The 13,307-nt window shown below is 51.8% G+C and overlaps 1 protein-coding gene across 4 annotated transcripts; it reads right to left on the reverse strand.

The window, feature by feature from the left end:
• Positions 1–753: 753 nt before the first annotated feature.
• PDP1 (pyruvate dehyrogenase phosphatase catalytic subunit 1) lies at positions 754–12,807 on the reverse strand. 4 transcript variants are annotated; one of them, XM_038744771.1, is made up of 3 exons: positions 12,706–12,807; positions 9,742–9,776; positions 754–2,497 (listed from the first exon to the last, which is right to left on the reverse strand). In XM_038744771.1, exons 2-3 carry the CDS (start codon positions 9,770–9,772, stop codon positions 846–848), a joined length of 1,683 nt encoding a protein of 560 aa, XP_038600699.1. In that variant the 5' UTR covers positions 9,773–9,776; positions 12,706–12,807; the 3' UTR covers positions 754–845. The 4 variants fall into 4 exon arrangements, with proteins under 4 accessions (XP_038600699.1, XP_038600700.1, XP_038600697.1 ...); XM_038744772.1 differs by lacking the exon at positions 9,742–9,776 and having other exon boundaries at positions 12,706–12,804; XM_038744769.1 differs by lacking the exon at positions 12,706–12,807 and having other exon boundaries at positions 9,742–9,805.
• Between the last annotated feature and the right edge of the window lie 500 nt (positions 12,808–13,307).

Consider the following 13,307-nt stretch of genomic DNA (forward strand, 5'->3'; position numbering starts at 1 on the left):
AGGATACATCACAGTTATCCCAACTGAAGATTTTCTCATCTTTGGCAAGTGCCAGATACTCACTTTTATTTCACGTGTAGATGCTGCAAAACGTTTCCTGGATATCTCCCCCCTCCCCCCTTTAATACAAGATAATGGTAAGATGCAAAACGGCAGTCTAAACACGCTTAAATTATATCATGGGAGAGCAACAAAATATGATCCATTTTTCTAAAGGATATCAAAATGCTTTTCAGAGTACTTCAGACTTCTTACTTTTGGGGTCTTAAATGCTTGTATTCGATAGCTATCGTTTTTCCCCCGGACAGATATGGACGAATAATGTGCAAATGCTCACAAGTGGAAAAAAAAATTGCACAACGGAAGAACGACCTCAAAAAGCTTCAGGTTGGTGAAGGGAAAAAAAAAACCCCAAAACATTAAATAGAAACTGGCTGGTAGTGCTATCTGTCAGCGAACGGCCTTTTCTCCTTTCAACGGCCTGGACGCCACGCACCGTTTGTTTTTCTTTTTCCTGTCTACGTCTATTCAAGACCTCAGCCCGGGTTGTCGTTCGCGGATTGACGGAAGGAAATCTATCCTTAAAAATATGTTTAATCTGAGGGGTCTCTCCTCAGAGTGCTTCTTTGCCAATTTGAGATCACCCCTGCTTTGCCCGGGCGAAAGCCTTAAACTCTGCCACCGTCCTGGATAAATACGCTTGCCGGCCCCTGCCCCGTCTCCCCGGTTCTAGGAAGCTATTTAGGGCATCAAACGAGTGTACGTTTGGACCCCCCCCCGCCACGCCCGGGACCCTCCACCTGTTCTTCGGTTAGCATCTTCATCCGGTGGCCCCCGGGGAAGCCCTACTCCCGGTGTCGACACGCACCGACGACGTGGGAGTTGAACTGGACCACGATAATGGTGATGTCGTCCCGGTACATCCGGGCGAGCTCTTCGGGAAGACTGAGCATCTTGGAGAGGCGCTCGTGATCGACCGCCCCGAACTCGTTGTTGCCGACGGCGTGGCGGATGAGGTGGGTGGCCGCGTTCTGATCCTCGAACGCGGAGGAGATCTTGGCCCTCCTCTCCGTCAGGAGGCCCTGCATCTGGCCCAGGGTCACCTTGTAGCCCCCGACGGCGATGGGCTGCTGGTGGTGGACGCCCGTCAGGTACTCGCCCACGATCCTGACCACGTCCTGCCTGTGCATGGTCTCCCAGAGCCCGTCGGTGGCCAACACCAGGAATTTGTCCTGGGGCCTCAGCCGGTGGTGGACGACCTCCGGCTCGGCGGTGAGGTAGGGGGGCGTGTGGTAGTTGGGCGGGATGAACTTGGTGTACTCGTTGTCGTTCAGCTGGTCGGGGCCCGACTCGATGACCCTCTTCTGGAGGTCGATGCTCCACTTGAACTTGACGTCGCCGAAGGCCCGGAAGGGCATGAGCAGGCCCAGCAGCCGGTCCTGCTTCACCACGCTCTTCTCCTCGGCCTTGGGGTGCTCCAGCCTCAGCCGCGCCACCTCGTCCTCGTTCTGCGCGTTGTGGTCGTGGGACAGGGTGAGGGCCGACCAGGAGCCGTCCTCCTCCTGGACGCCCAGCATGGCGCGGCTGTCCCCGGTGTTGGCCACGTGCAGGTCGACGCCGTCCACGTGGGCCACGCAGGCCGTGGCCCCGGAGAAGGCCACCCGCAGCACCAGGTAGTTGAGGAAAGAGTTGGGGTCCCCGACCTGCGCCTCCAGGGAGATGTCGTTGTCCAGCCTCTTGAAGGCGTTGACGAGGGCCTCCTTGACGTCGGCGGTCTCCCCCGTGTTGAGGTCTATCAGCTCCTGCCAGTAAGTCCGCAGGCTGTTGAAATACAGCTTGGAGGCCTCCCTGCTGAAGTAATCGTTGGGGTGCTTGTGCCACTGGAGGATGGGCAGGAGGGCTCGCCCGCTCTCCACCGCGTTCTCGATCTCCAGCAGGGTCTCGTGAGGCAAGAGGGAGACGGCGATGTAGTAGAAGAGCCTCTCGCTGACCGCCTGGGAACAGGCGCAGCCGGCGTGGCCGTCGAACACCCCGAGGAGCATGCCCCGGGTCTGCAGGCACGTGGCCGCGCTCCTCCGGTCCTCGATGGGGGCGTTGGCCGGCAGCTGGTTGCTGTCGAACCCCAGGACGGAGCTGACGTTTTTCCCGTCGAATTCCGGGACCTTGAAGCTGTACTCGTTGGCCTTCAGGATGCTGTTGACCTGCGGCGGGGTGAGGTAAAACCTCTGGGGCGTGGACGCGTACCGCCGGGCCGAGGCGTACTGCTTGAAGCCCTCCCTGGGCCGCCAGAAAGTGGCGAACGCCGTCTGGGGCGCGTACCTCGGCCGGCCCGGGGAGACGTGCGGGGCGGAGCAGCAGAGGTGCTGGTGGTGGCAGTAGCAGGCGCCGCCGTACAGCCTGCTCAGCTCACAGTTCCGCAGCAGGGGGAAGAACAGCTGCGTCGGGGCCGGCATCGCATCGGAGAGCAGGGGCAGCCGGGAGCTTCGCACCGGAATCGCTACGGGGGAAACAGACAGAGGGGCCCGCGGCCGGTCAGGGGATGGCCACGACCCCCCCGGCCGGCGCGGCCCCCCCACGCCCTTTTCCCGCTTCCTCTACTGGTGGGAGAAAACCCTGGCTTCCTCCGGTCGCTTCCCTCGGCTGCCCGTCGACCGTCTCGCCGTCTACTGTCGACTCCCCTGGGTTGGGCGCAGGCAGGGAAAGCAAGTAAAACTTAAACCGGTCCATTCCACCACTTGCCCGGAGGCCTGGCAAGGAGACGGGTGAACAGAGAGTACTCTTGGGATTACGATCTGGGAATCTCACCTACACGGTCGCTGGCGGCGGGGACGGACTGAGAACTCAGGGCCAGATCGTGACAGCGGCAGACGGCGTTCCCAATGGAAACGGCGCTCGACCCTCGGGCTCCCTCCCTCTTCGAGCCAAGAGCACCGAGTTCAGAGCCCCGGGGTCCCTTGGAGTCAGACCCTGAGGGGCTCGGGGGGGCCAGCCACCTTCCCTTCAGTCAGTCCCTTCCCTCTGCCCCACTGGGCTAGGCGGTGGGCTACCAAATTTGGATAGAACTTGTTATTCGGCGGAGGAACCGGATCGGACCCTGGGAAACTGGCCTCTGCAGAGCTGCGATCCACTTTGCCTACTAATACGGCAAATTTTTCTCATCAGCTTTAGGGAAATTTAAGGGCATTAATCTCCCCGAATTGTTGGTAGTAGAACGAGCAGATTATGCTGTGAAATTTAGGAGGGAAGCCCCATCACGTATCCAATTGTCCTCATTAATAAACTCTGCTTCCAGACACAGAAGAATAGAGTGCTGGACCCCCAATCATTCAGACACTTCAATCAACCGAGCCGATTCCAATAATTCGGACTAGAAGATGGCTTAAAAAAAGAAATTCTAATCTCCCTCCCTAACAAGAGATCCAAATCCTCTCGACCCCCAAGATTCCACTTCCCTCGGTCTGACGGTGACGGCCTTGGGAAGCTGCTTGGAATGAGGAGAAAATACAGGAGAGAGATCAGGAGGAGAAAAGATCATTTCTGCCTCCACTGAGGAAACCAGTCTAAAAGAAATGCGAAGATCGGTTCTAAGCGTTAATTACCGTTTGCAATTTTCGTAATCTGAAAGACCAAGGACCGGGGAAAGTTAACCCCAAGAAAACCCACATCCCAGGCTTTAATGTATACAATATATAATAATCGCTCTCCCTTTTACGCCCCACTAAGAGAGGAAATGTCTTCAAAGTGGGATGAGAAATATTCTGATTTGTACTACAGAACGTTTCACGAAATGCAAGCCGGCTTTGGCATATGGAGGCAGGTGGAATTTCAGGAACGAGAACCAAATAACAAGCATCTTGATTGCTGTCCAGAAAGCAATTCCTTACAACGCTGTCGAGGGTCTGCCCTTTCGGTTCTGACAGCATTAACGGGGTCCCTTCAAACTGCCTTACTGTACCGGAAAGTCAAGTAAAGGTTAAGCTTAGGTGCCCGTGCCAGGAGGAGGGCATAAATGAGGACGGACCACATGATACTGGCTCTTTGCCATTCAAAGATGTTTTCTCTGTTTACACTTGTAACGCAGACAGCGAGGCAGCCTACTTTGAAAACGTTTTATTGTAACCGTCAATATTTTCAGTTGCTCACAGTCTTCATTAAAAGAATAGGCTACTCTCCATTAGGAGACTAAAAATATTTTCCTTTTCGTCTTAATGGGGAGAGTTGACAACTTGCCCTAACTTGTATCCTTAACATTCTTACAGAAGGGGGAAAAAAAATTACTGGGAACAATCAATCGTATTTATTGAGCGCTTACTGTGTGCAGAGCACTGTACTAAGCGCTTGGTAAGTACAAGTTGGCAACATATAGATACAGTCCCTACCCAACAGTGGGCTCACAGTCTAGAAGGGGAACACTGATGAACTGAAAATAAATTCTGATTATGCCTGTCTAGCAAAAAAACCAAAAACAAAAAAAACAAACCACAAAATTTCTCTGGTAAGAAACTTCATCAGGAGGGGAAAATAAAAATCTTCAAGACCAGCTCTTCTGCTACAGTAAAACTACTTTACCTTTAGACTTTCCTGCTCTCTAGAGGGTTTCTGAAAGAAGGCTTGAGTACTGTTCTAGAAGCATATAGTACAGACTGTGCAGTACCTGCAGTATTCATTCAATGGTAAAGGTTTATCGCACTGCTCTATTTTGGAAAAAAAAAATACTCCCAAGGTGGATTTATTTCTGGCTCTTAGGCAAAAGTGCATGCTAAGACTGTGAATCTGTCCCCATGTCAATCAGTCAATCAATGCTATTCATTGAATGTTTACTGTGTGAAGAGCATTGTACTAAACGCTTGGGAGAATAAAATACTACAGGGTAGGCTAGACACATTCCCTGCTCACAACGAAGCAATCAATCAATCAATCGTATTTATTGAGCGCTTACTGTGTGCAGAGCACTGTACTAAGCGCTTGGGAAGTACAAGTTGGCAACATATAGAGACGGTCCCTACCCAACAGTGGGCTCACAGTCTAAAAGGAGGAGACAGAGAACAAAACCAAACATACTAATAAAATAAAATAAATAGAATAGATATGTACAGGTAAAATAAATAAAAAGAGTAATTAATATGTACAAACATATATACATATATACAGGAAGTAGCGAGGAAGCCGCGTGGCCTCGTAGAAAGAGCACGGGCCTCGGTGTTCATTCGGAGGACCTGGGTTCTAATCCCAGTTCTGCCACTGAGGCAAGTCATGTGCCTCAGTTCCCTCATCTGTAAAATGGGGGTTAAGACTGTGAGCCCCATATGGAACATGGACCGTGTCCAACCAGATTAATTTGCATCTATACCAGCCCTTAGTACAGTGGCATGTAGTAAGCACTTAAACAAAAAAAACCCCAAGCTCACAGTCTAGAGGGGAAGACAGATATTAATCCGAACAATCGACAATATATAATTTATAGATATGTACATAAATGCTTTTGTGGGGTGCCCAAACAGTAATAATAATAATAATAATGGCATTTATTAAGCGCTTACTATGTGCAAAGCACTGTTCTAAGCGCTGGGGAGGTTACAAGGTGATCAGGTTGTCCCACGTGGGGTTTACAGTCTTAATCCCCATTTTACAGATGAGGTAACTAAGGCCCAGAGAAGTTAAGTGACCTGCCCAAAGTCACACGGCTGACAAGTGGCGGAGCCGGGATTTGAACCCACGACCTCTGACTCCAAAGCCCGTGCTCTTTCCATTGAGCCATGCTGCTTCTCAGTACAGATCCAAGCGGATGGACGGCACAGAAGGGAGAGGGAGTAGAGGAAAAAGGACTTAATCGGGAAAGGCCTCTTGGAAATCAATCAATATTGAGCACTTTTACAATGCAGAACACTTGGGAGAGTACAAAAAAAATCGGCAGACACGTTCCCTGACAGACATTAATACGAATAAATAATTTAAAATATATAAAGATATGTACAAAAGTGCTGAAGGGTCAGGGGTGGGGCAAATATCAAATGTCCAAAGGTCAGAGATCCAAGTGCACAGAAGACTCAAAAGGGAGAGTGAGTCTGGGAAAAGAGTAATCGGGGAAGGCTTCTCGGAGATGTGGCCTTAATAATGCTTTGAAGGTGGAGAGTTGGTCTGGAATATATGGAAGGGGAGGGAAATCCAGGCTGGGGAGAGGATGTGGGAAAGGGGTCAGTGGTAAGATGGATGAGATCGGGGCACAGTGAGGAAGCTGGCACTAATAATAATAATAATAATAATAATGATGGCATTTGTTAAGTGCTTACTATGTGCCAAGCACTGTTCTAAGCGCTGGGGGGGGATACAAGGTGATCAAGTTGTCCCACGTGGGGCTCACGGTCTTAATCCCCATTTTACAGATGAGGGAACTGAGGCTCAAGGAAGTTAAGTGACTTGCCCAATCAATCAATCAATCGTATTTATTGAGCGCTTACTGTGTGCAGAGCACTGTACTAAGCGCTTGGGAAGTACAAGTTGGTAACATATAGAGACAGTCCCTACCCAACAGTGGGCTCACAGTCTAGACGAGGTCCAAGGTCACACAGCAGACATGTGGTAGAGCAGGGATTCGAACCCATGACCCCCGACTCCAAAGCCCGTGCTCTTTCCACTGAGCCACAACACTAGAGGGGCGGAGGGACCAGGCTGGGCAGGAGTAAGCAGGACAGTAGTGACGTGAGCTCATTGAGTGCTTTATGATCAGAGGTGGGTGGGCAGCCATCGGAGGTCCAACTTGTCCTTCCCAAGCGCTTAGTACAGTGCTCTGCACACAGTAAGCGCTCAATAAATACGATTGAATGACTGAATGAGGAGCGGGGAGACACGGACTGAACGTTTCTATTGATAAATGATCCATGCAGCAGACTGGAGTAGGGGTCGAAGCAAGGAGAGCCTGGAGGCGGGGAAGCAGATGAAGTAATCGAGGCGGGATAGGATAACCGCTTGGATCAGGCCAACACGAGGGCATGTTTGCCATGGGGAATAGGAATGGACTCAAATCCATCCAAGTGATTTAGATCCTCCATCCCACTGGCTCTCCTTTGAAAAATGTTTTCCAGATGCCGTCCGAAGCACTAAATAGTACCTCAAAAATGTACGTCTGTTCTTTCTGGGGTCACAGCTTTTGCTGAAAACAGATCTGCACTATCACAAAGTGGTACTTGGGTCCGAGGAGCCCAATAACAGTTAAAAAAAAAAGTTTGGTTGTCAGTAAACTGACGAAAAAATTTGAAAATAATAATAATGATGGTATTTGTTAAGTGCTACGTGCCAAGCACTGTTTTAAGTGCTGGGGTAGATCAAGGACGGCAGGTTGTCCCACACGGGGCTCACAGTCTTAATCCCCATTTTCCAGAGGAGGGAACTGAGGCACAGGGAAGCTAAGTGATTTGCCCAAAGTCACGCAGCTGACAAGCGATCACCTTGTAAACTCCCCAGCGCTTGGAACAGTGCTTTGCACATAGTAAGCGCTTAATAAATGCCATTATTATTATTATTACAAGTGGCAAAGTCGGGATTAGAACCCACAACCTCTGACTCCCAAGCCTGGGCTCTTTCCACTAAGCCACGCTGCTTTCCTAGAAAGGAAGTCAAAGTGTGGGGAACAAAGAAAAGGATTTTCATTGCAATTTTTTTTCCACAGATCACAGTCTCACTGCCTCCAGCCTCCATCTAACCACATCACACCGATAGAAGAATGCATTTCATCTGGACTGTAAATCATTTCTACCAAAGACTGACTTTTAATGCCTGTTATCCCAAACACAGGGTGGAAATCTGCACAAACCCACGTTAAGGAAAACTGACGCGGTACCCCCATATCCAATGCCGCCCGCCTTCCCTTCTTCCGGCACCGTGTCGCCCTGAATCCCATCAGAAGCGCGTTGTCGGAAAATCATTCCCCGATTCTCTAACAGCTCTCTATCCCAAATGTGCAAGGAAAACGCACGTTCTGGCCGGACCGACCTTTCGTCCCTTTTTGCTCACTCGTGAATACCTCCATCTTCATGGTGCAAAATGAAAAACAGTATCTGTGAATTACTCCGGGTCCAAGTTAATTGAAAAATGAACATTCGGTCAATTCGTCACTCTGTCAAAAATGCTCTTTTACGGGAAGCTGGATCGTTCACTCAGGTTATGGGGGGCAGGGGGCGGAGAACTGTCAGCAAACACATTTTTAAGGGTCAGGCCAGGCTTTAATTTGCTCATTAAAGTAAGCAACGGCAAAGCTCATTCATTTTTTTGGAGCATTTCTTATTAGGCTGGTCTCACCCTTCCCTGACAGAATTAACCAAGCTGTTTCCCGGTTTAAAGGGAAGCATCCACCTGCACTGTGACTGAGGATGCTTCCCTCTGCCTGCCCTGGGACCTGCAAACCCCTATCTCCTGCCTCATAATTCTGTGCCCCTCTATCCCAAGTCCACCAGGTGCCCAGAACAGTGTCCTGAACCCAGAGATGCTCAGAAAATATGACTGATTCCCCTCATCCTCTCTCTTTCCCTCCCCTCCTTGTCTCTCTTCCCTCCTCTTCTCCTTTCCCCCTCCTCCTCTTTCCTTTCTATCTTCCCCCTTTTTCCTCTCCTTCTCTCTTCTCCTCCCTTTTCCCCTCCTTCTCTCTCCTCCTTTTCCCCTCCTTCTCTCTCCTCCTTTCCCCTCCTTTTCCTCTTCTCCTCCCTCCTTTTCCTCTCTTCTCCCCCCTCCTTTTCCGCTCTTCCTTTCTCCCTCCTCTTTCCTTTCTCCCTCCCTCCCTTTCTCTCTTCCCCTTTTCCTCTCCTTCTCTCTTCTCCTCCCTTTTTCCCTCCTTCTCTCTTCTCCTCCCTTTTTCCCTCCTTCTCTCTTCTCCTCCCTTTTTCCCTCCTTCTCTCTCCTCCCTCCTTTTCTCTCTTCTCCTCCCTCCTTTTCTCTCTTCTCCTCCCTCCTTTTCTCTCTTCTCCTCCCTCCTTTTCTCTCTTCTCCTCCCTCCTTTTCTCTCTTCTCCTCCCTCCTTTTCCTCTCTTCTCCTCCCTCCGTTTCCCCTCCTCTCCTCCCTCCTTTTCCCCTCCTCTCCTCCCTCCTTTTCCCCCCTCTCCTCCCTCCTTTTCCTCTCTTCTCCTCCCTCCTTTTCCCCTCTTCTCCTCCCTCCTTTTCCCCTCTTCTCCTCCCTCCTTTTCCCCTCTTCTCCTCCCTCCTTTTCCTCTTTTCCTCCCTCCTTTTCCTCTCTTCTCCTTTTCTCTCATTCCTTTTCTACCTCTATTTCCTCTCCCTCTCTTCTCCTTTTCCTCTCCTCCTTCCTTTTCTCTCCTTCCTTTTTCCCTCCTCTCTCTTCTCCTTTTTCCTCTCCTGCTCTTCTCCCTTTTTTCCTCTCTCTCCTCTCAATCTCTTCCTCTCTCCTCCTGTCTCTCGCTTCACTCATTCATTCAGTCGTATTTACCGGGCGCTTACTGTGTGCGGAGCACTGTACTAAGCGCTTGGAAAGGACAACCCCCCTCCCTCTTCTCTCTCTCTTCTCCTCCTTATTCTCCCCTTTCTCTCTCTCGCTCTTCTCCTTTCTCCCTCTTCCCCTTTCTCCCTCTTCCCCTTTCTCCCGTCCACGCCAAGGAGCAAAGGAAAGCCCACCCCGGCCCCGGGCGGCTGAGCCGAACGCCCTCCCGGTGGCGCTCAGCCCACTGCGGGGCACCCGGGGAGCGGCCCGTGAGATGCGGTCGGTGACGGGGTGGGGGGGCGGGGGGGGATACCTACCAATCCTCCGGGGCCCGGGGCACACGCACATCCTCCTGTCATCACAACAGGGGGCCGGCAACATCCACCCCCAAGGCGGCGGCGGCCCATTGGAAAGCAAAGCGAGAGAGATCGTCGTTAATAATATTAATCACAACAATAATAATGATAATAATGCTATTGGTTAAGCCAAGGGCCAAGCATTGTGCCAAGCATTAGAGAGGAGGGGTGCGGGGCTCCCACCCTGAGCAAATTGTGCGGGGGAGCTGGCAGGGAAGACGCCCAGAGGTGCGGGGAATAATAATAATAATGGCATTTGTTAAGCGCTTACTTTGTGCAGAGCACTGTGCTAAGCGCTGGGGGGATACAAGCTGATCAGGTTGTCCCACGTGGGGCTCACAGTCTCCATCCCCATTTTCCAGATGAGGGAACTGAGAGGCCCAGAGAAGTGAAGTGACTGGCCCAAGGTCACACGGCTGACGATCGGCAGGGCCGGGATTTGAACCCACGACCTCCGACTCCAAAGCCCGGGCTCTTTCCACCGGAGCCACGCTGCTGCAGAACCACAAAAACCTCATACCACCAGGAGGAAGGACGGCCCTAAGCGGGTCGAGCATCTTCCTGCCGACGACGACGAGGGGCCCGGAGATAAGTTTGGACCGCTTCCGGCCCTGATCCGGGTGATGCCCCCGCCCCCGGATAAAAATAACAACGATAACGGTATTTGTTAAGCGCCTACTATGTGCCAAGCGCTGTTCTAAGCGCTGGGGAAGATCCAAAGTTGTCCCCCTTTAGGCTCACAGTCTTAATCCCAAGCGCTTAGTACAGTGCTCTGCACACAGCAAGCGCTCAATAAATACGATTGACTGATGAATCCCAATTTTACAGATGAGGGAACTGAGGCCCAGAGAATAATAATAACAACAATAATGATGGTATTTGTTAAGCGCTTACTATGTGCCGAGCACTGTTCTGAGTGCTGGGGGGAGATCCAAGGTAATCGGGTTGCCCCACATAGGGCTCACAGTCTCCACCCCCATTTTACAGAGGAGGAAACTGAGGCCCAGAGAATAATAATAAAGATGGTATTTGTTAAGCGCTTACTATGTGCTCAGTACTGTTCTAAGTCCTGGGGCTTAGAATACAAGGTATTCTAAGAATATTCTTGTATTCTTAGAATACAAGGTATTCAGGTTGTCCCACGTGGGGCTCACAGTCTCCATCCCCATTTTACAGATGAGGCCCAGAGAATAATAATAATAATAATAATAATAATGATGATGATGCTGGTATTTGTTAAGTGCTTACTATGTGCCAAGCACTGTTCTAAGCGCTGGGGTAAATCCGAAGTAAGCAGGTTGTCCCCCTTGGGGCTCACAGTCTTAATCCCCATTTTGCAGATGAGGAAACCGAGGCCCAGAGAATAATAATAAAGACGGTATTTGTTAAGCGCTTACTATGTGCCCAGCACTGTTCTAAGCGCTGGGGTGGACATAGGGTAATAGGGGTGTCCCACGTGGGGCTCCCAGTCTTCATCCCCATTAGACAGAGGAGGAAACTGAGGCCCAGAGAATATTTGTTAAGCGCTTACTACGCGCCCAGCACTGTTCTAGGCGCTGGGGTAGACGTAGGGTAATGGGGGTGTCCCACGTGGGGCTCCCAGTCAATCAATCAATCAATCGTATTTATTGAGCGCTTACCGTGTGCAGAGCACTGTACTAAGCGCTTGGGAAGTACAAGTTGGCAACATATAGAGACAGTCCCTACCCAACAGTGGGCTCCCAGTCTTCATCCCCATTAGACAGAGGAAACTGAGGCCCAGAGAATATTTGTTAAGTCCTTACTATGCGCCCAGCACTGTTCTAGGCGCTGGGGTAGACGTAGAGTAATCGGGGTGTCCCACGTGGGGCTCCCAATCAATCAATCAATCGTATTTATTGAGCGCTTACTGTGTGAGAGCACTGCACTAAGCGCTTGGGAAGTACAAGTTGGCAACATATAGAGGCAGTCCCTACCCAACAGTGGGCTCAGTCTTCATCCCCATTAGACAGAGGAGGAAACTGAGGCCCAGAGAATATTTGTTAAGCGCTTACTATGCGCCCAGCACCGTTCTAGGCGCTGGGGCAGACGTAGGGTAATGGGGGTGTCCCACGTGGGGCTCCCAGTCTTCATCCCCATTAGACAGAGGAGGAAACTGAGGCCCAGAGAATATTTGTTAAGCGCTTACTATGTGCCCAGCACTGTTCTAGGCGCTGGGGTAGACGTAGGGTAATGGGGGTGTCCCACGTGGGGCTCCCAGTCTTCATCCCCATTAGACAGAGGAGGAAACTGAGGCCCAGAGAATATTTGTTAAGAGCTTACTACGTGCCCAGCACTGTTCTAGGCGCTGGGGCAGACGTAGGGTAATGGGGGTGTCCCACGTGGGGCTCCCAGTCAATCAATCAATCGTATTTATTGAGCGCTTACCGTGTGCAGAGCACTGTACTAAGCGCTTGGGAAGTACAAGTTGGCAACTTATAGAGACGGTCCCTACCCAACAGTGGGCTCCCAGTCTTCATCCCCATTAGCCAGAGGAGGAAACTGAGGCCCAGAGAATATTTGTTAAGCGCTTCCTATGTGCCCAGCACTGTTCTAATTTATTAGTAATATATTAATAATTATTTATTTATTTTACTTGTACATATCTATTCCATTTATTTTATTTTGTTAGTATGTCTGGTTTAGTTCGCTGTCTCCCGCTTTTAGACTGTGAGCCCACTGTTGGGTAGGGACCGTCTCTCCATGTTGCCAACTTGTACTTCCCAAGCGCTTAGTACAGTGCTCTGCACACAGTAAGCGCTCAATAAATATGATTGATTGATTGATCGATCGATTGATCCTAAGCGCCGGGGCGGACGCAGGGTAATGGGGGTGTCCCACGTGGGGCTCCCAGCCTTCATCCCCGTTAGACGGAGGAGGGGACTGGGGCCCAGGGAAGTGACTTACCCAAGGTCACCCGGCGGACAAGCGTCGGCGGCGGGATTCGAACCCACGGCCCGGGACTCCGAGTCCGGGGCTGCTCCCGCCGGGCCCCCGGGCCCCCGGCTCAGGGCCCGAGGGAGGCGCCCCCCGCACCGCGCATGCTCCGCGCGGGAACGTGCTGGACGCCCCGCTGCGCGCGGACCGCGGCCGCCGTCCAGTACGCTCCCCCGCCGCCGCCGCCGCCGCCGGCCGTTCCTGCCACCGCCGCCGCCCCCTCCTCGCCACCGCCCCTTCCCGCTCTCCTATTGGCTGCCGCGCGCCCGGCGCTCCCATTGGCTGCCGGCGATGGGGAGGGGGGCGTGGCGGGAGGGAGAACAGCCTCTGTGACGTCACCGAGCTCGCCCCGACCGCCGACCGTTGATTCGCTGGGAGGGATCACGTGGGGGGGGTGCGCGCGCGCATGCGCCGATGTGTACGGTTTTTTTTGCGGCGGTGTGGGGTTGGGGTCACGTGTCCTCGGGCCTGGGCGGGAAGGGCGGGGCGGGGCCCCTCTTCATTCATTCATTCATTCATTCATTCATTCATTCAATCAATCATCATCATCATCATCATCATCAATCGCATTT

The sequence above is a fragment of the Tachyglossus aculeatus genome, chromosome 4, assembly GCF_015852505.1.
Source record: "Tachyglossus aculeatus isolate mTacAcu1 chromosome 4, mTacAcu1.pri, whole genome shotgun sequence".
Taxonomy (NCBI): domain Eukaryota; kingdom Metazoa; phylum Chordata; class Mammalia; order Monotremata; family Tachyglossidae; genus Tachyglossus; species Tachyglossus aculeatus.

What these genes read in the sequence shown, in the direction of transcription:
- PDP1 (XM_038744769.1), bottom strand. Translation starts at nt 9,805, where the DNA reads ATGTTGCCGGCCCCCTGTTGTGATGACAGGAGGATGTGCGTGTGCCCC. An exon ending in CCCCGGGCCCCGGAGGATTG is followed by an intron (nt 2,498 to 9,741) that starts GTAGGTATCCCC and finishes TTTCCCCCGTAG; the next exon opens with CGATTCCGGTGCGAAGCTCC.